We start from the raw sequence: 21,461 nt of genomic DNA, 5'->3' as shown, positions 1-21,461 counted from the left end.
CGTTGCCAGACACGGAAAAAGACAAAAAAAAAAAAAAAAAAATTGAGAAGACATCAAAACTAAAGAGTCATCATTCATCCTCATATCAAAAACAAGCACAGTTGAACTCACTGGTAAGATGTGAAACCAGCTTCAAAATAAATTACAGGGCCGAGCCCGTGGCGCACTCGGGAGAGTGCAGCGCTGGGAGCGCAGCAGCGCTCCTGCCGTGGGTTCGGATCCTATATAGGGATGACCGGTGTGCTCACAGTGCTCACTGGCTGAGCGCGGTCCGGCCAGTCTCAAAAAGGACAAAAATAAATAAATAAATAAATAAATAAATTACAAATATTGCGGTTGAAAAGGAAAAACAAAAAATTTTGGCAGAATTTCTTTTTCAGAACTTTTATATTCCTTATAATGTGACTGACATTTCAAATCAATGACTGTTACATATGTGAACAAACAGACATTTTACTTCATAGTTGAACAAAACTGTGAATAAATCAGTTGTCAGCATATGTTCAGTACATATGTGAAAGAGAAGTGGTCAGTGACTTTTTATCCTATTTATCATGAAGCTAATTTGAAAAGGAGATTTATGGTTTAATCAAAGATTCATTTTAAACTATGAAACAGACTTTAAAAGGTATGTCGGCTTGTACACCAGTGTTCATAGCAGCATTATTCACAAGAGCCAAAAGGTGGAAATAGTCCAAATGTTCATCAACAGATGAATGGATAAACAAAATGTTTACCATGGAACGTTATTCAGCCTTAAAAATGAGTGCGATTCTGATACATGCCACAACGTGGATGAACTTTGAAAAAACATATGCTAAGTAAAATAAGCGAGACACAAAAGGGAAACCATGTGATTCCACTTACACGAAGTACCTAGAATAGGCAAATTCACGGAGACAGTAAGTTGACTAGAGGTTGCCATGGAGTAGAAATGGGGAGTCATTGTTTAATGGGTAGGAATGGGGGAGAAATTGTTTAACGGGTACTTTTCTGTTTGGGATGATGAAAAAGTTCTAGAGATGAATACTGGTCATGGTTTCACAACATTGTGAATGTACTCAATGCCACTGAACTCTATACTTAAAAATACTTAAAGTGGTAACTTTTAAGTTATGTGTATTTTATTAAAATGTTTAAAAAACAGGTATGTTGAATCAACATTGAAGAAACTCCAGCCACATAGTCAGCAAGGAAAGGTCTGACTATGCAAACGGAAGATGCTGCTTCCAAATGCCGGTATATATCTCATTCAGAGAAAACTGCTGGGGGCCCGTAACATGCCTCCAGGTTCTGATTTGCTGTTGAGAGACATAGTGGAAATTGTGAACACAAACTGATTGTGGTCGCTTAGTGTGTTTCCTCAGCCTACTGGGCTGAAACCAAAAGTGAGTTAGAGATGCTGCTCTCCCACACTCAACTGCTCTGGCTGGCAAACAAACAAACAAACAAAAAGGTTTAAATGATATTTTAAATATAAGGAATGAAAATTTTTTCTAATAATCATTTTTATTAATATAAGTGGTGAGTCTCAGTGATGTGTTTAGGATTTTGAATAGTACAGGTCAGGGTTTCTTAAAACTAAACAGTGATACAAATGGCTCAATGGCTGAGAGTTTGACTTTTTCCCAATACCCAGTGATTTTCTTCATTCACCAGAAAAAACACTTAGGCAAAAGCACATTGGGCATATGAAAAATCGCATCCAAATGCTGCAATTGAACATGAAGAAATACCTTCCAGGGCCAAATATCACCAAAGAGAGGAAGTGACTCCATTAGCTGCTGTTCAGCTGGTGCATTCATCCTCTGGGGAAACACTGAAAATGGTCTTTAGAGAGAACTCTCTCCATAATTTCTGGGTCTGTGTTTGATCTGACAAGCCAGAAATATCTGTCAAAGCTTTCCAACAACCTATAATTCTTAGTTAAGATTTTCTAATTTAGAAAACATAAAGAGTGGGGGAAAAAACCAACAAGATATAGAAGCTGACAGACAGCTCAAGCGGCTATGCAGCCAGATATAGATTTCTTCATGAATGATTTTAAACACTATTTCTCCCTTCGCAGATATGAAAAAACATTACTGTTATTCACCCTTTTCTAAAATTTGACTTTTGCTTTTATTTAAGATATTCATGTTCATGGTTTAAAAGTTCATGTAGCTCTATAAGGATTCTAAGAAAAACAGCAATTTCATGTTCCTCATCTACTTACCCTTAATTTCATCTTTCCAGAGGCAACCACTTTCAGCTTTTTCACATGTTTTTTCTGATACCGCCCTATCTCCAATAATATACTCCTACTACTATTTTTAATTTTTCAATTTCATATGTTCTCTATTGGCTTTATTTTATGGAAAAAAATTAGGGCCATATACAAACACTGATTTCCTCTCACTCTCGTCTTCCTGCTTTAGTTACATCATAATTTTTGGTTATCTCATCAGATAATGTGTACATTGTCTGACGACATATATGATTACATAATGGCATTGCTAAACAAATACTATTCACAGCTGTGTCATGCAGTGTACTTTGATTACATTTCCATTTTGCACAATGTTTTTTGCTTTCCCTGGAGTTAAGAAAGATTTCATTCCTTCATTTACTCAGTTTTCTCTCTATATATTTACCCCTAATTTGTTCTCAAACTCTTCTCCAGAGAATATTTGCTTCAATTTGTTTGAACACATTTGAACTCTTTCTCAGAGAATAACTCCTTTGATTTATTTGAACACATCAGGTTACCCATCGGTTTCAATTTTCCCTGAGGAAATCAGTCCTAGAGTCCTTCATCTCCTACCTCATTATGATCTAGATATTCTCTGGGCCTTATGCACATCTCTTTTCTAGAGATTTTTTTTTTCTCCATTCTCTTTTGGATTCCTTTTGCCTGTCCCTGGGATACCATATCTTCCTCTTCATTGGTTACTTCTTTGTTTTGGTAGAGCACATCCTTTAATATCTTTCTTAGAAGCATAGCTGGGAAGTAAATTTTCTAAGACTTTGCCTGTCTATAACTATGTTTATTCTACCCTCATCTTTGACAGTTTGGCTAAGGAAGGGAACTTTCTTAGAAGCATAGCTGGGAAGTAAATTTTCTAAGAGTTTGCCTGTCTATAACTATGTTTATTCTACCCTCATCTTTGACAGTTTGGCTAAGGAAGGGATTCTATACTAGAAATTATTTCTTCAAAATTTTGAAGGCATTGCTCATTGTCTTCTAACCTCCAAAGTTGCTACTGAGAAATCTGATGATATTTTGATTCTCAGTCCTTGATATGTGACCTCTTTTGTTTTCTCCCTCAAGAAAGGTTGGGCTTTTCTCTCTGTGTACAATGTTCTAAAATTTTGTCCTGTTATGTCTTGATGCAAGCTTTTGTCGTTTATTTTCTTTTGTTTTCTCCCTCAAGAAAGGTTGGGCTTTTCTCTTTGTGTACAATGTTCTAAAATTTTGTCCTGTTATGTCTTGATGCAAGCTTTTGTCGTTTATTTTCCTGAACATTTGCAGGTGTTTTGTTTTGTTTTGTTTTGTTTTGTTTTGTTTTGTTTTGTTTTGTTTTGTTTTGTTTTGTTTTGTTTTGTTTTGTTTTGTTTTGTTTTGTTTTGTTTTGTTTTGTTTTGTTTTGTTTTGTTTTGTTTTGTTTTGTTTTGTTTTGTTTTGTTTTGTTTTGTTTTGTTTTGTTTTGTTTTGTTTTGTTTTGTTTTGTTTTGTTTTGTTTTGTTTTGTTTTGTTTTGTTTTGTTTTGTTTTGTTTTGTGGCTGGCTAGTACAGGGATCTGAATTTTTGTAGCTGCTTTTGAACTGAATACTTACATCCTTCAGTTTTGAAAAAATTTCTTGAATTGTTTCTTTAATAATTTCCTCCAGTGTATTTCTCTTTTTTTTTCCTAGACCTCCTATTGGTCAGACATTGTACCTACTGTCTGATTCTATAGTTTTCATACTTTTTATCACTTCTTATATATTCCTTCTATTTGTTTCACTTTCTGTGAGATTTCCAAAAATTTGTTTTCAGTCCTCCTATTAATGTTTTACTTTTGCTATTATATTTTTGTTTCAAAGGTCTTTCTTTGAGTATTCTTTTTTATAGCTTTCTGTTCTTGTTTTATTATGTAGTATCTTCTCAGCTCCTAACTCTCTACAGCTATGAAAATATTAATGGTAGTTTTTTACTCTAATTTTTCTTGCATATGGGTGTGTTCAGGCTCGTACTCTGGGGTGTTTCCTCCTCTCAGTACAGCTTCCTCATATGGAACTGAATGGGCTGGGGTTTTCTTACCACAGAATTATGCTTTGGGGGTCACCACACCCACAGGGCAAAGTCAAATACCTCAAATCTTAGTTTATAACTGGTCTGTCAAAATGGATCAGACAAGACTCAGCCTTGTACTTAGCCCACATGGGGTTCTTTCCCTGAGGAACCAGTTTCTGAGGAGACTGGTTGGCTCAGCCCTCATATTTGAATATTCATCCATATATTGTAGCAGGCAGAGTCACCTAGATCACAATGCATCTTCTCAAATGGTCCACTCTAAAAGATGTTGCAACAATTAAATCAGTGTCAGTCTATAGACGGAAGGGTCACTAAACTCTCAGTGTCTATTCTGGGTTCTTCCTAGGTTTGTGTTACCCAAAATAGTCCTTATTTATGCTGCATGCATTCCCAGGACCCTCTCCTTGCAGTAATGCTGACTGACTTCTGGTCCTACAGATACGTTGGTGCAGCGATTGATCTCCGAGGGATCTCAGGCCTTCGGACGTTCAGAGTTCTAAGAGCTTTAAAAACAGTTTCTGTGATCCCAGGTGAGCTGCTTCAACCAGCATATTTATCCACAGAGCATATGTTAGTTTTCACAGCCTCAGGCTTTTCTTTGATTTTCACAAATACTCATCTAAGAGACAAAAAGACTGAGGCTTAGAGTGTTGGAAAACACAAGCTCAAGGCCTCATCACTAGTAAGATGCGGTGCGAACGAAAGCCTAATGTCCTGATTCCTAGGTCAATCCTCTGTCCACTTACCACATGGCCACACACTTGATAAATGACAAAAGGGTTATGTCATCATTTTCTGCTCATGTTGTGGGGTTCAGGAAAGGCCCCCAGTTGGAGTCACATTTATACCTTAAACTAAAGGTTTGAACTTGGAAATGGGAAGCAGGGAGAGAGCAGTCCTAGGCGCTTCACTATTTCCACAAATCTAAAAGCCTGAGCCCCAGTTCTGTCTTTGGATCTCCAGAGAAGAAAATAATTAGGCAATTCTTGATTATAGGGAATTCAGAAACAAAAGCTGTCCATCAAAGCTCATCTTACTGGCCTCCATGATCTTGACTGTCACTAGTAGCCCAGTGACTGTTTCTCATCCCCCCACTAGGTTGATGGTGGGGATGGTGAGGCCAGAGACCAAGTAAACCTCCTGAAACAGACTCAACACTTATCCTTCATGTCCTGATGGGTTATCTCCCCTCACCCCTGAGACTCCGTGAATTTGTTCTCTCATCTGTAAAAAAGAAACACTCATTCTAGAGTGGAAGACTCTTTCTACCGTTCCATGTCTGGCTCTGCAGAGAAAGATTGGACACTCTGTGCCAATTTCCACAGGGCAAACCTCTTCATGAAGAGAGCCATAGTTGTACCCCTTGGTATTCATCTCACCCACTCTTAGCCAGGAAGACCTGAGTCATGTTTACAAGAACTGGCTTGTCCAGATTCCTGCTTCTGCCTCTTCTCTCACCTCTAGCCACCTTGATTCATGTTCCAGAATCTACCTGTGATTCCACAAATACTCCATGACCTTTTCCACCTCCCAGCCTTTGGCTGTGCTGCTCCTTCTTTCAGGATGTCCTTTACCTACTGAAGGAGACTCCCTAGTCTTTCCCAACTTCCCCACACTCTACCCCACCCCACCCCATTTCCCTTGCCCCCTGAGTTTCAGATAAGTGCTGCTCCTCTGTCTGCCCATCTGCTTGATGATGCTATGAAATTCCCCTCAATTGTCAGACAACCCCACCACACATCAGTGCCTTAATCATCACTCAGTTCCCAGCCCAGGTACTGACAAGTGAGTAGTGCTCAATGGATTATTTGTCGATCAAAATGACAAACCAAAGATAGATTCCAGATTGCTTTCCTGGTCAAGCTCTTTCTTCTACCTGTGAAGCTGCTCTCCTAAAGAAGTTGATTTCATTTGCTAGAGCAACAAATCATCTCTCCTTAAACAAGCAGGGATCCCATCTTTGCTGCCAGCTGTGCTTAGCACAGGTTCTCTCTGTTTCTGCTTCATTGTTTTTCGTGGTCACACTCTACTGCTAAGTTCATCTCTCTGTGTCTTTGTATCTATGTCTCTCTCTTTCTCTTTGTCTCTCTATCTTTTTCTCATTCTATCTCTTTGGCACCTCTCTCTCTCTCTCTCTCTCACACACACACACACACACACAGAGTGAGGCTCATGTGTCCCAAGCCTCAAGCTTCCTCCTAACACACACACACACACACACACACACAGAGTGAGGCTCATGTGTCCCAAGCCTCAAGCTTCCTCCTAGAACTGAGATGAGGTCAGAAAAATGTCAAATGGCTGGAGTGAAGTCAATAGCCTCATGCCTAGCACAGTGCCTGGAACATAGTAGGTACTCAACTATTATTTTTGTTAATTGAATTGCTAATGTCAGAAATTTATTAGCCTTAAGATGATAAGAAGTTCATTGCCTGAGTCTCAGTTTCCTTGTCTTTATAATGAGGACAATAGTCCCTGCCTGTCTTCCTCTCACAGTAATGGCAAGGATCAGATGAGAAACTGGGCTTGGAACTGCCCTGGAGTTTGTAAATGCTCCACAACTGTGTGTAGAGAGGGGACAGGATGGCAAGATGCATGCGTGTGCTCTGTATGTGCTGCCTCATCCAAATGGGGATATCACTGTCATCTTCCCACAGGGCTGAAGGTCATTGTGGGGGCCCTGATCCACTCGGTGAGGAAGCTGGCTGACGTGACCATCCTCACCATCTTCTGCCTGAGTGTCTTCGCCCTGGTGGGCTTGCAGCTGTTCAAGGGCAACCTCAAGAACAAATGTGTCAGGAATTCCACGGCTGTCGATGGGGTGGCCAATTCCTCATCTCATGGAAAAGGTGAGTGGAATTTCTACCATAGGGACTGAGGTCTGGTTGGGACCTTGGGATCAATGGACATTGGAGCTAGGGGTGTGTAGCCTCTGCACATCTGTATAAGTATATATTTTGATTTCTTTCCTGATGAAATGCTTCTCCGGAGTTGTGTTCTACTTTTGGGCTCCCCATTTCCTGTTGCCCAGTGTCCCTTTTGGAATGAAATGAGCTACAAATCCAGAGGCAAGCCACAAGTCATTCTGCCTCTGCTGCAGGAGACTTAGAGCTGAAGTCACTGCTCAGCTCTTCTCAGATGCGACTTTACACCTTCTAAGTGTCCCAGTGTGCCCACTAAGTGCATGTAGCTGAGGGAGCTCGCCTCAGACAGAACACAGGAGGTGTTGCCTTCGCCACACAAGGCTTGAGTTGGAGGGCTCAGAACCATCTGTGAGGCTTAATTTTTTCCTTTCTTTGGCAGATTTGTACGTTAATAAGCCAGGCACTTCTGATCCCTTACTGTGCGGCAATGGATCTGGTGCAGGGTGAGTGCCCAAACCATGACAAAGCATCAAGGCCTAATAGGTCTTTCTCCACCTTGTCCTCAGCATTTTCTGGGCAGACACTGGATCGCAGGTCCTGAGGAACATGTAGAAACAAATAAGTCATGGTCTTTGCCATCCCAGAATGCATGGGGAGGAGTGTATTGAGTTAGCTTTTGCTGCATAGCAAATGACCTCAAGCTTGTGACTTAAAACAGCAACCATATATTTAACTCATAATTCCATGCATCAGCATTTTGGGCTGGGATATCCCCTGGACACTGGCTGGCATTGAGTGGGCTCATTCATGCATCTGCAGGCAGTAGACAGATTAGCTGGGAAATGGCTGGTCTAGGATGCCCTGTCTCTGCTCTGTGTGGTCTGTCATCCCCCAGCAGGCTAGTCTGGGCTTGTTCTCCCAGCAGAGGCAGGGTTCCAAGAGAAAGAGTGGAAGTGCAAAAGGCCTCCTGAGGCCTAGACTTAGAACTGGCATAATATCACTTTTTCTGCATTCTATTGACCAAAGCAAGTCAGGGATCAGTCTAGATCCAAGGGTCGGTGAAATAGACTCCACCTCTTGGTAGAGGAAGCTGAAAGGTCATATTGCAAAGGGGTTTGAACACAGGGAGGGGAAGAATTGTGGTCATTTTTGCAATCATTTTTCCAATCTACTCCAGGAAGGAGCTAACATTTATTAAATATATTTGTGTCACATATTCTACATTTAATCATCATGGCTAACTCCATCCTATGGTTTTCATTATCTTCATATAACAGAGGAAGAAACACATACATCAGACTGCAATTTCAACTTCTTACAGAGGCCAGAGACATGATAAATGAGTGGAGTGGGCCAGGTGGGAACCAAGGCAACTGAGAGTTCATGCCCCAGATAAAGGAGAAGCCACTGCTGGGTCCAGATTTTGGTTGCAATGTGGAAATGTGGGTCCACTGCTTCAAACATTTAAAAGAGAGATGGGAGATTTATATTTTTATGTAAAGTTTCCCAACTATAAATATTGGCTACCAGTTCCAAAAAATGTCTACATATTTTGGAGTCAAATAAAATATTTCTGCAGGCCAAATTCAGCCTGTAAGCTGCCAGTTTGCAATCTTTCATATGTGCACATAAAGATACTGAATTGAGGAGAACAAATGTGCCAGAGTCTCCATGGGATGGAGAAACATGGAGAGGTGATAGTGTGACCCAAGAAAGAAGGCTTCCTGGAGGTGGTGGTTGAGGTGAGTGTTCAAGGGCAGGTAGGATGTCTCCAGCCTGGGTGAATGAGAGATGGTTTGGATAAAGGCCATTCCAGGTGGCAGAACAGAATGTGAAACAAAGCTAAGGGGAGAGGACCCCTCAGTTCTGCCTGCTACTTGGGCCACTGGAGTGAGGTATGCAGTTCAGGCAACAGATCAGAAAGGCCCATCTCTCCCACTGCCACAGCTGGGAGCCTGGAAGATCAGGGCTCACAACGCCCCACTCCCTGAATGGCTGATGGCCCCACATTGCCCAAGTGGAGCCAGGTGGAACCTGCATGAGGCTCCACCTTAATCAGATCACTAGGAAAACGATCTCAGGTAGAGCTAGAGCTGCGGGGTGGGGACAAACAGGAGAATTTGCTCAACATCAGGCTCATTGGCCTCTTTCTTCACTAATGCACTTGGCATTTGGTTCTTTGGCTCAGGAAAAGGGTTGTTCTGACATCAGTTTTCATTTGCTTTTGACTGAAATTTAAACCAAGAACACCTTCAATGTCCTTTTCTTGTCTACATGATGGCATTTCTCAAGACGATGGTGCCAGAGCAGCCTAAGCACTTTCCATGGTAAAGTTGTGGGGTCCATCTATGGGCACCCCTAAGCTCCTACAGAGGCCAAGCCTCCTGCTGGGCAGGCCCCAGCCAGGCAGCAGAGGAGTGGGCTGGGATGGCAGGAGAGGCCAGCACGCTGAGCAAAGGCCCACACTGATCAATGGTACTGTAGGAGGAAAGTCTGGAATCTCCAGGTGAAGAACAGGTACTAGAAAACACCTTATGATTTTCAGCATTCTTTCACATGTTATTCTAGTTCATCTTTTCAGTAGCTTCTGAGGTTACAAACAGCAGGAATTTTAACTTGCATTTTATATACAACATTGCTACATTGTATTTATTACAATATTTGCTATGTTGAATATTTGCATTTTATATACAATATTTGCTGCATACAATATTTGCAAGAGACCTTGCACAGTGGCCTCATTTATTCCTCAGAGCAGTGAACAGTTGCTACACTGAGCAGTTAGCTGTTGATGTGTAGTGGCTACAGTGGGGTTCCATGGAAATAAGGCTGCCCTCAGAGTTAATTAGAAAGCCTACAGGTAATGGGTTGACAGTTCCTTGAGCAAACCAAGAGACTGCCTTTAAATGTGGGTCTACAGAGTCAGGGAATTTCAAATCTCCATCCAAGATGGAGAGACTTGGAATTGATTATAATTAAGTTGTCAGAGCCCTAATGAATTTTATGGGTCTTGGGGTTGTGTGTTCACATGGATGTCTGGAATAAGGAGAGGGTCAGAGGTTGGTGTTGATAAAGGAATCCTGGGAGTAAAAGAATCTGAAGCTATAAACAAGACACTACTGTTACCTTGACCAGGCCATTCCCACTGAGCTGAGAGAGTCTTCTTGACATCAACTCATCCCCTTATTATGAGAGAAAGAGAGGAGTCCAGCACTCCCCACCTCAAAACTCGCCAAACAGCATCTTTAATCGGCCTTCCTTCATAGGCCAGTCTTCAGAAGGAGGCTGGGCTGACTCAAGTATGGGGCTACTTGATGGTTATATTTCTCCTTTTAAATAAATATGCTGGTACCTGTATGGTTTTAGGCAACTGACTTCTGCCTGAACCCCAACTTCCTCATCTGTAAGGAGGAAGTGGGGTTGAGATGATTATAGTGTTTGTAAGGCACTTAGGGGAGAGAGAGGTATACGATAAGTGCTCAGTAAGTGGAAAGTGTTATTTTCATTGTTATATATAATTGGTCAGTGAACTTGGCTAATATGAGTCTTCCTTTGATAGACAACTCTGCAGATGATGCTGACAGGCTCGAGTTTTAAGTCTGCATTAGTGCTACTCACTCTCCCTTCACTAGTGTGAACTGGCAAAGAGCTTGACACCTTATGGAATTACAGCTCAGCAGTTGGCTGGCCTTCCCCAGGCCACATCCCTATGTATGAAACTCAGGAGTAAAAGTATCAATATCCCCATCCCATGGATGAGAGAAACTGAGGCCTAAAGAGATTAAGTGTCCAAGGTCATGCAACTAATAAGAGGAAGGCCAGGCCTTGAACTCCGATCTCTGACTTCAAACCCCATGGTCTTCCTGCAGCCCTGGGCTGCCTTCCCCCAAATAGGCAGAGGGCTGTGCAATGGATGACCTTCTCTGTTCTTGCTGCAGCCACTGCCCTGATGGTTATATCTGCCTGAAAACTTCTGAAAACCCGGATTTTAACTACACCAGTTTTGATTCCTTTGCTTGGGCTTTCCTCTCACTGTTTCGTCTCATGACACAGGATTCCTGGGAACGCCTCTACCAGCAGGTATTGATCTGTATGTCCCCATAAAGATTTGATTGAAGGCTGGTGGGCCAGCCGCATGGCTACATTTTTTTCTGGAGGATCCTGACTTAACTTCAGCAGCCCATGTGCTATAGGTACAGGTTTCTCTTCTTTCCCTTGAATCTGCAGACCCTGAGGGCTTTTGGTGGGCCAGCTGCATGGCTACATTTTTTTCTGGAGGATCCTGACTTAACTTCAGCGGCCCATGTGCTATAGGTACAGGTTTCTCTTCTTTCCCTTGAATCTGCAGACCCTGAGGGCTTCTGGGAAAATCTACATGGTCTTTTTCGTGCTTGTCATTTTCCTGGGATCCTTTTACCTGGTCAACTTGATCTTGGCTGTGGTCACTATGGCATATGAGGAGCAGAACCAGGCAACCACTGATGAAATTGAAGCAAAAGAGAAGAGGTTCCAAGAGGCCCTTGAGATGCTCCGGAAGGAACAGGAGGTTTGTGAGGGGCAGAAGTTTCATGAAGTCAGTTGCAGGCTGTACATTCTTGGACAGAGGTCTGGACCAGCCACTTAGGTTAGGGCTACCATTCTAAGGAACTGCGGGAGGATTCATCTTACCTCAGGGATCCTCTTAGGTCAGATTTTCTAAAAAAAAAAAAAAACCTGGCAGGATTCTTGTGCAAGTCATTTATTGAAGTGCTCTCAGGAGAAGGGAGTGAAGGAAGCAGGATGGGGCAGGGGGTGGGACTAAACAAGGAGTGGTCTCAGGAGGAGACCAGCTTCAGCCTGCTCCCATGGGAAGCTCTAGAGCTTGACTTGTATCACAGAGTTAGCCCTACCTTGAGGAAAGGGGGCTGGCCTTTTGTTACCCTGTACCTGCCCCAGGTGCAGACAGCCAAAAGAAATTTTCTGCGGAATGCTGCAGGTGTGAGCCATTAGCAGCTACCACTCAAATGGCTAGGGATGGGTGGATTGACCTGGTAAAAGAGACCTGGGTAGGGCAGCAACAGAGTCTACTACAGAGACACATTTAGCTAAGCCCAACCAGATGCTGTTGGCTGCAGCTGCTGTTCTCTATCCTCAGTTGCTGGCAACACTGGGGATTGACACAGCCTCTCTCCACTCCTACAATGAATCACATTTAACCTCCAAAAATGCCAGTGAGAAAAGACTCAGAAAGAAGCCAAGAGCGTCAGAGGGCTCCACAGATGACAACAAGTCACCCCAATCTGAGCCTTACAACCAGCAAAGGATGGTAAGGGGGCTCAGGTTTATGCTCTAAATGTTACCTACCTTTGCAGCTCCTGTGGGCAATGGGTTGAAGTGGGAAGTGGTTTCTAGCAGGGAGAGAGCTGGAGGCACAGAGATTAGTAGGATGTTTTAGTAATCCAGACACCCCCTCCCAAATGATAGATGGGGAAAAGGGTGAATTACAAAGACTTTCTGGAAGGGGTGGGGCTGATGTCAACTACATTGGGATTTTGGAATGTGGGAAAAGGAGAGACAAGTCCAAGATGACTCCCATGTTTAAGGAGCAAGTGGTGATTCTAAGACAGGAGCTCTGGAAAAAGAACCCAGGTTTGTAGGGAAGGTGGGGAGTCCATATTGGACATGCTGACCTTGAGGTGTCTGTGGACATCAAAGGTCAGCTTCCCTCTGACGCTCCGATCTGCAGTTCTGGAGCCGGGGGCGGGGAGGGAGGGGAGGAGGGGCTGACCGTGGTTCTGAAATCATTCACGGGCTTCTTTCTGACCTCATGCCTTGGGCCCTGCAGCTCAAGCTGTCACCTGTTGTTGGCACAGAAGATCCCAGTACCCATCTCTGTGACACAACCCGGCCTGGGAATGGCTTCAGTACCTCACCTCATACCTGTAGCAATTCTCCACTCTCCCCCCACACCATAAATTTCTGCCTCCCACTCCAAGACTCCCACTCCAACTTCCCTCACCCCAATTCCTCCCGTCACCTCCCTGCCCATTGAAATTCCTGTGTACCCCAAATATGGCCTTTCCATATGCATAGGCCTTAAGGTAATATTCCCTTTGTGGTAGGGTAGTTCCCATACCAATAGTATGGAAAAAGGGATCAAAATGGCTAGTTTTCAGGACTTCTGCTCCTCTCTTTCCTCTCAATCATTTTTCTTGTGCTCGCCTGGAAAACGTTCTACTTTTTTGCAATACCAGGTAGTTCCCATACCAATAGTATGGAAAAAGGGATCAAAATGGCTAGTTTTCAGAACTTCTGCTCCTCCCTTTCCTCTCAATCATTTTTCTTGTGCTCGCCTGGAAAACGTTCTACTTTTTTGCAATACCATCTCCCCAACCCTCAGATCTGTGTGTGCATCTACATACACAGACACACTTACATGTACCCTGGCCCCAGTGACACACCCACACTGCAGCATTTATCTGCGTCTGTACCTTTCTCTTCCTTCTCTGTCTCTTTTGAGTAACACCTGGTGTGCACAGAGCACAGTTCAGATGGTGTTTCAAAGGAGATTTGACTAGGGCTCTGACAATCACAGAACAGGATGAATCACAGCTTCCATGGAAATGTCGATGACGCTCTGAATTGGGCTTTAATCTCTCCAATCAGTCTGCCCCACACGGATTAGTACCTGGATGTCCAATAATTGTTTGGTGCATGTGTTTGTCTCTCCAATTAGGCTTGCCTTCAAGGGGAAAAATAGTAACTGTGTCTTGTTTATTCAAAATACTAGGTGCTTGGTATAAAGAGATGACTAAACCATGGTCCCTTTACAAAGAACTTCCATTTGTGTGAAGGAGGCAGATATAAAAACAGCTATGTGTTACATACTATATTAGAGACACGTACATGGTGTTTTGGGAATAAAGGAGGAGACATCCACTCTTATGGGGGGTGGGCTTGTATCAGGAAAGGCTTCCTGGAGGAGAGGATAATTGAGGTGAGTAGTAGAGTATGTAGATGTTCCTCCAGTAACTGAAGACTTGGGAGGGTCTGGGGAGGAGTATTTTCCAGGCAGAAAGAAGAACATGTACAGTAGTCCCCCTTTATCTACAGGGGGATACGTTCCAAGACCCCCTGTGGATGCCTGAAACCACAGATATTACCGAACCCTATGTGTAGTATACATATATACTATGGTAAAGTTTAATTTATAAGTTAGGCACAGCAAAAGATTAACAACAATAACTAATAGTAAAATAGAATAATTATAACAAAATATGCCAGCATCACTACTCTTGTGGTTTTGGGCCATTATTAAGTAAAATAAGGATTACTTGAACACAAGCACTGCAACGTTGTCACGCTCATTCTGAAAACCATCTACTAAGTGACTAATGGACGGATAGCATCTACAGCATGCAGTCACTGGACCAAAAAAGGATTCACATCCCTGGCAGGATGCAGTGGGACAGTGTGAGATTTCATCACACTACTCAGAACAGTGTACAATTTAAAACTTATGAATTGTTTATTCCTGGAATTTTCTATTTAATACTTTTGGAACACAGTTGACTTCAGGTAACTGAAACCATGGAAAATGAAACCATGGAAAAGGGGGGACTACTGTGTGTGAAAAGACAGGGAGCACCATTTGGGTACTTCTTTAACGCTAACTGTTTGATTGGAGTCCATTCAAGAAGGCATTCCCATACGCATAACCAATAAAATAAAATAAAATAAAAAGAAGAAGGCATTCCCTTCATCTTTTCTCAGGTATATTCATCTGCTAAATAAATCTTGGACAGTTTTTACATAAAGCCACTTTCTGACCAACAGCAATGAGATAGAGATGGATGATAAGACATAGGAGAGACACAGCAGGGGTTTCTGGAAACCCACAGGAGAGCAGTTGGCCTGCTTGGGTGATGCATTTCAAGGCAATTCTAATGCTTAGATTCAGAAGTCATTGCCCATAATTCACAAAATAGATTAATTCTGAAATAATTGGTGGCCAAAGAGGCACTGGCTATCAAATACAGGACCAAAATTTTCTTGTTTCTTCATTGGTTTGCTTGGTGCCCAAGTGCAAAAAACTCATCATTCCATCTTTAATATGGACTTTCCAATTCTGCTCCTTTGCCTCAAAAGTGGGCAGGATTCATGGATTTTTATGAGTTCTGTACTCTTTGGACCTGTATTCTAGACAAAGAGTGCTCTATTTATAATACCAGGCTTGTAGTGATGGCTGTTGAACAGGACTGGATTCCAAATCATCAAGAAAAGAAACTCTAGTTACGTGGAATAAGGGAATAAGTAAGGAAGATTCTAGTTAGCAAGATGCCCCACCGTAGTAGTTTAGTAAATAAAAAGAATTAAGGAAGAAGGGAAGAATCAAGCAGTCTGCTCAGAATTTGGTAGAAAGTCAATGTTTAGATTTTAGAATACAATATTTGTCCTTTGGACAGAATTGATGGTTTGTGATGGGCATGCTCCCATGGTGGTCATGGGAAATAGCTAACCCAGCACACTAACTCTCTGGGGGATCTGGGCCAATGAATTAGCTCTTTTCCTCTGGCATCTGTAAGCCACACAGTTCCCTCAGTGGAAGATTTTGATGGGAAATGTTTATTGATTTGGAAGAATGGCATTATTCTTCCAGGAAATTAGGCTGCAACTCTTCCTTCAGTCTTTCTATTGTTGACTGTTCAGAGCTTGCTTCTATGGATCCTGGAAGCTCATTATACTAGAAACCTCTTGTCTCCTCCTTTGCAACACAAACTCTCACACTCATACAGACTGGATCTAATGAATTGTACAATCTAATTTTCACGTAATAAAGTGCACTCATTCATTCAACAACCACTTACATATTCCAGTACTGGTGTGCATAATAGTCTCCTTAGGTCATAACTTTGCATATGGAAAAGAGGACTTTAGACAGCTTTGTATAGCTCTGCAGCCAAAGGCTGGCAAATAGCTGACTCATCCAGGTGACAAGGTTGTCCTCTGACATGTTCTTGGCCCTGATGACGTATTTGCTGATCTTACGCACCCTGTAATCTTTCCCCTCTCCTGTCATTTCCCCAGGTCTGTCTAGAATACCCCAGGAGAATAAGGACAGGGAAATGGGAGTGAGTGGGGAAAGTGTTGAGCTCTAGATTTGCTGAAGGACCAACTTCCAGCCATTTTTTCCTGCTCATTTGGGGCAATGCTCAGTCTTTCTTAGGTCTCTCCTCTGGAAGACGCCGGGCTAGCCATAGCAGTGTGTTCCATTTCCGGGCCCCTGGCCAAGACATCTCATTCCCTGATGGGGTCACAGATGAGGGAGTCTTTCCTGGAGATCACGAAAGCCATCAGAACTCCCTGCTGTTGGGCAGGGGTACTGGCCAGCAAGCCTCCCTCCCTCGGAGCCCACTGCTTCAACTCCCCAAGCCCAGCTCCACGCATGCAGAAGATGGACACCAGACGCTGCCTACTAGTGAGCTTGCCCCTGGAGCCATCGAAGTCTCGGTGAGTTTGTGAATGCTCCGGACTCCCTCGGGCTACCTTCCAGCTAGAGGCCTTGGGCCTAGAAGCCCTGAGCGTCACCAATGGGAGGGTCCTTTAGTCATCATTCTTTCCAGCACTTCCCATCCCACTCCCATTTTACAGACAGGTAAAGACCCAGAGAGGTTGGGTTTTCTCAAGGTCAAACAAGTTTCCTGGTTTACTCTGAAGTACAGCGATACAGGTCATTTTCCATATGACCCCATGCTTCTTCTCAGTGTTTCTCTGCCCCCACTCACCATCATTGCTTTGGAGAGAAGCCTGCTTATTCCCTGGGTGACTGTGAGAAAAACTGAAGACCTTTTCTTCTTCCTGGGTTTCAGTCCTAGCTGTGCCATTTTACCAAGTGAGTCACCTTTAGCAAATCCCTGTTGAATTTGGACTCCAAATGGTTTGTGCAGTGCTGAATCAGCTGCTGTGGGCCTTGGACTTCCCAAGTTCAGGATGTGTGCTGGGTTTCAGTCCTAGCTGTGCCATTTTACCAAGTGAGTCACCTTTAGCAAATCCCTGTTGAATTTGGACTCCAACTGGTTTGTGCAGTGCTGAATCAGCTGCTGTGGGCCTTGGACTTCCCAAGTTCAGGATGTGTGTGACTATAGTTATGGGCTGGCATAGAACCAAGACAGAAATTCCAGTGAAAAACTTCAGAGGGAAGCATCAAAAACATTGTATTAGACAATGTTATGATCTGTTTAGGGTCCTATAATAGAATACCATAGACTGGATGACTTATAAGCAACAGATATTTATTTCTCACATTTCTGAAGGCTGGGAAGTTCAAGATCAAGGCACCTGCAGATTTGGTGTCTGGGGAGGTCTTGCTTCATAGATGGTGCCTTCTTACCATGTCCTCACGTGGTGGAAGATAGGAGAGAGCTCTCTGAGCTTTACAAGGGCACTAATCCCATTCATGAGGATTCTACCTTCATCACCTAATCATCTCCCAAGGGCCCCACCTCCTAATACCTGGGGGGTTAGTATTCCAACATAGGAATTTGGGGCAGGACACAAACATTCAGTCTATTACAGACAACTAACGGTTGGACAATCAAGACACACAAATGTTCCCTGCAGAAAGAAAGACTGAGGAACTGGAACTGGGCTGTGCACTGGGAAGGGAAATGGGAGAAGAGAAGTCAGGAAAGTCCACTGTGGAATAGGAATTCTATGTAAGTGTCACATGCACTGCCTAGAGGATGTCTCATAATGACTGCCTGGCCCTCTGCTCCTGCAGCTTTCATCTCCCTTTGGTAGGAACCCCAGAGACCCTTAATGCAGTCCCATCCTCACCCTGGTGCCCAGGTCCCGCCCTGGGGAAGGAGTTTGCAGAGCCTCAGGTGAGCTCAGGTCACCCAACTAACTGCTAGCCTAAGCTCTGGTTCCATCCCAACTCTGTGTCCTGGTCCTCATGCCTAAGCTCTGACTCCAAGTTCAAGCACCAGCCCCATTTCTCCAAGCTTGACTGCAAAGGATCATGGTATCACTGGGCAGCTCATACCATATGGGACTGGCCAATAAGAGGCTGAATGATCCGTCTTTGCCTGTGAAAACTTCAGGTTGGGGGAGAGTCCTGACTCTGTTTGTATCTCAGCAGGCATCTGATGCAGGCCAAAAGAAGGATTTCTTGTCAGCAGAATATTTGAATGAACCCTTCCGAGCCCAGAGGGCAATGAGTGTTGTCAGTATCATGACCTCCATCCTCGAGGGTAAGTGCTGCTCATTGTAACATCCATCTACTGTGCCATGTCATGATGAGTCCCTGTGTGAGCAGCAGAAGAAATTTCCCTAACCTCCTACTTATGCTCTAAGCCCCATCACCCTTTATCAATGTGGTTTTTTCATGTGCATAATTTTTCAAAAACAGAAGAATTCAATGAATGAAATGCCCTAGTTCATCTCTTGTTCAAATTAGCATCTGCTTCATATGTATTCACAAAACTGGATTCTGAAAAGTGATCTAGCATGCACCAGAGAATTTCAGGCCACCTCTCAGGTATGCAAGAAATTTAACAGTCTTTAATTTTCTAACATGGCAAAAGTATCCTAACATTTTTCACAGCTGTAACTTTCACAATGGTAAGTTAATTTCTGTCTCAAGTCTCCATTATGCTGAACATTGGGAGACAATTTAAGTAAATTAATCAGTCAATTTAATTAAATCTTTGTCTATTCTGGGTTCTACCAACCAAGTGGAAATCTACTCTTTCTCCCCAGGGATATGTCTCAGTTCCAGTTGCTAACACTAAGCCAAGGGGTGGAGGAAGAGTGGCACTGGGATGGCCACCTGTCCACACACATTCCCGCAGAGCATGATTGTATCCTCCTCACCCTGAGTATGAGGCCTGTTCTAATCCAGCATTTATTTTACCTCAGCATATGGAGAATATGGCCTTAGTCATATCCAGTTATTTATCCCCACCACAAATTANTTCAAATTAGCATCTGCTTCATATGTATTCACAAAACTGGATTCTGAAAAGTGATCTAGCAGGCACCAGAGAATTTCAGGCCACCTCTCAGGTATGCAAGAAATTTAACAGTCTTTAATTTTCTAACATGGCAAAAGTATCCTAACATTTTTCACAGCTGTAACTTTCACAATGGTAACTTAATTTCTGTCTCAAGTCTCCATTATGCTGAACATTGGGAGACAATTTAAGTAAATTAATCAGTCAATTTAATTAAATCTTTGTCTATTCTGGGTTCTGCCAACCAAGTGGAAATCTACTCTTTCTCCCCAGGGATATGTCTCAGTTCCAGTTGCTAACACTAAGCCAAGGGGTGGAGGAAGAGTGGCACTGGGATGGCCACCTGTCCACACACATTCCTGCAGAGCATGATTGTATCCTCCTCACCCTGAGTATGAGGCCTGTTCTAATCCAGCATTTATTTTACCTCAGCATATGGAGAATATGGCCTTAGTCATATCCAGTTATTTATCTCCACCACAAATTAAATTGTCCTGTTCTGGAGTAGGGATACATAACCTTAGATATTGGCATGTTCCTGAGAAGGGGCCCTACATGCTTTTATCCCAGCCCTGGACTGAATCCTAATTTGGGGGGGGGAGTGTGGGAGCAATAGAAACCCCCAAAATGTTTGAGGGATTGGAAAACAGAGCCAATCTCTGCCTTACTTTCTAGCTGAAGCTAGAGATGGCAAGCCTTAGAGAGAGAAGCACGTGCCTAGTATGGCACAGAAACTGTAGAGTAGACCTGGCTGGTAATGTAGCTGGTAGAGAAGGCCTGAGGCAGCCTCAGAGAGTGCCCTGTGGCTCCAGAATGACAGGAGAATATCTGGATGATGACTTCATCCCCAATAAAGGCTATGGAAAGAGGGCAATGAAAGCCAAAGAGGGAATCTGGAGGGGCAAAGAGGGAAGAACCATCTTCATGGACTCTCCCACCAGAGACCAGATGGGAACTATAACTCAAGTAAAACGCACTTAGAAGTGACTAAGGACCAGATCAACTCTCCACCAACCTTGAGCTCCCCTAAACTCAGACACAACCTCAGATAATAAAATAGTATCAGAAACTGAATTAACCAAAAGAAAGTGCCCAGGTGGGGGACTTGAAGTATAAATTGAATTCAACTATGGGGGCAAAAAACACCCTTAAGTTACATTTCTTGCATACCCCAGTTTGTGTTTAGATAAATATGTATCCATTCCTCAACAAGAGTGTGTACAGACTGTCATATTATTTTTCCTCATTGATAATTATTTAATAATCACTTTTCATTGTAATTAATAGTGTCTGTACTCCTAACAGTTTTTCATAGCTGCATGGAACTTCGCCATGCCACTATGCCTGTAATTTTTTGTTGGCCAAGTGGGTTTCTTGGATTTTTTTTTTTTTTGTCTATTAGTCATCAAACAGCAAACATTAAATACAAACAAATTGCTTTTTCATTTATTCCCCAGAGCTGTTATGCTTCCTCCTTCCCTCTTTTTTCACTTATTCACTCACCAATGAACATTTGTTGAATGCCTGTTATGTGCTAATATTGTTCCGGGTGCTGAAGATTCAGCGGTGAATGTGATATAAGCCTGCTCTCATGGAAACCACATCCTGGGAGGAAGGAAGGGACTGATGACATACACAAATATATATTCAAATAATAATGAGAAGCAGGGGAAAAAACAAAGTAGGGAAGGAGATGGAGAATAGGGAGTTGCAGAAGCCATTCTCTTTAAGGAGACCAGAAATCTGAATGAGGTAAGGTATCAGCCATGGGAGAACTGGGGCAGCAGGGGAGGTATTTGAAAGCAGCTTGAATAGAGATGGTAACTTTGAAAAGGTGCAAGTGGATAAGACGACATAGGGAGGATTAAATAAGAAAGACTGGGTTAGACTACTTAGACTGTAGTTCTAAGAAACTACAATATTTAATGGTTGAGCAGNAAGAGATGGAGCCAGCAGAAGAGACTGAGAAGGATTGCATAGAAATAGAAGACCTAGAATAGAATGTAAGGCCAAGAGTCTAAATTCCTTCAGGAAGAATACAAAGGCCAATAGAGGCAAGGCTAAAGAAAGGTCAGGAAAAATAAAGCCTGAAAAGGGTCCAGAGGATTTAGTCATATGGATGTCTTTGGAGATTTGATCAAAAGAGAATTGGATAGCATTTTTCAAGCCTTGCAGTGGGGAAGTCTTTCTATGCAAGGCATAAAAGCAAGAAAACAAAGAAAAACACTGATAAAGTGGACTATGTACAAATTTTTTAATTACTTATGCAAAAAGGCACTGTTAGCAAAATTTGGGAACATGCAAATATTTCTACAAACTCATTTTTTT

The 21,461-nt window shown here is 42.8% G+C and overlaps 1 protein-coding gene across 1 annotated transcript in view; it reads left to right on the top strand.

Annotated features, from left to right (window-relative positions):
- Window positions 1–21,461, top strand: part of SCN10A (sodium channel, voltage-gated, type X, alpha subunit) — a 100,556-nt gene that overhangs the window by 24,729 nt on the left and 54,366 nt on the right. The window contains exons 4-11 of the mRNA XM_008567173.1: window positions 4,715–4,806; window positions 6,934–7,125; window positions 7,580–7,643; window positions 11,079–11,220; window positions 11,489–11,686; window positions 12,275–12,445; window positions 16,336–16,629; window positions 18,260–18,371. Coding sequence (XP_008565395.1) covers window positions 4,715–4,806; window positions 6,934–7,125; window positions 7,580–7,643; window positions 11,079–11,220; window positions 11,489–11,686; window positions 12,275–12,445; window positions 16,336–16,629; window positions 18,260–18,371 — 1,265 coding nt within the window. The remainder of the gene's footprint in view (window positions 1–4,714; window positions 4,807–6,933; window positions 7,126–7,579; window positions 7,644–11,078; window positions 11,221–11,488; window positions 11,687–12,274; window positions 12,446–16,335; window positions 16,630–18,259; window positions 18,372–21,461) is intronic.

This window comes from Galeopterus variegatus, unplaced genomic scaffold, assembly GCF_000696425.1.
Source record: "Galeopterus variegatus unplaced genomic scaffold, G_variegatus-3.0.2 Scaffold300, whole genome shotgun sequence".
Classification (NCBI taxonomy): Eukaryota; Metazoa; Chordata; class Mammalia; order Dermoptera; family Cynocephalidae; genus Galeopterus; species Galeopterus variegatus.
This window is presented reverse-complemented; position numbering and strand designations above follow the sequence as displayed.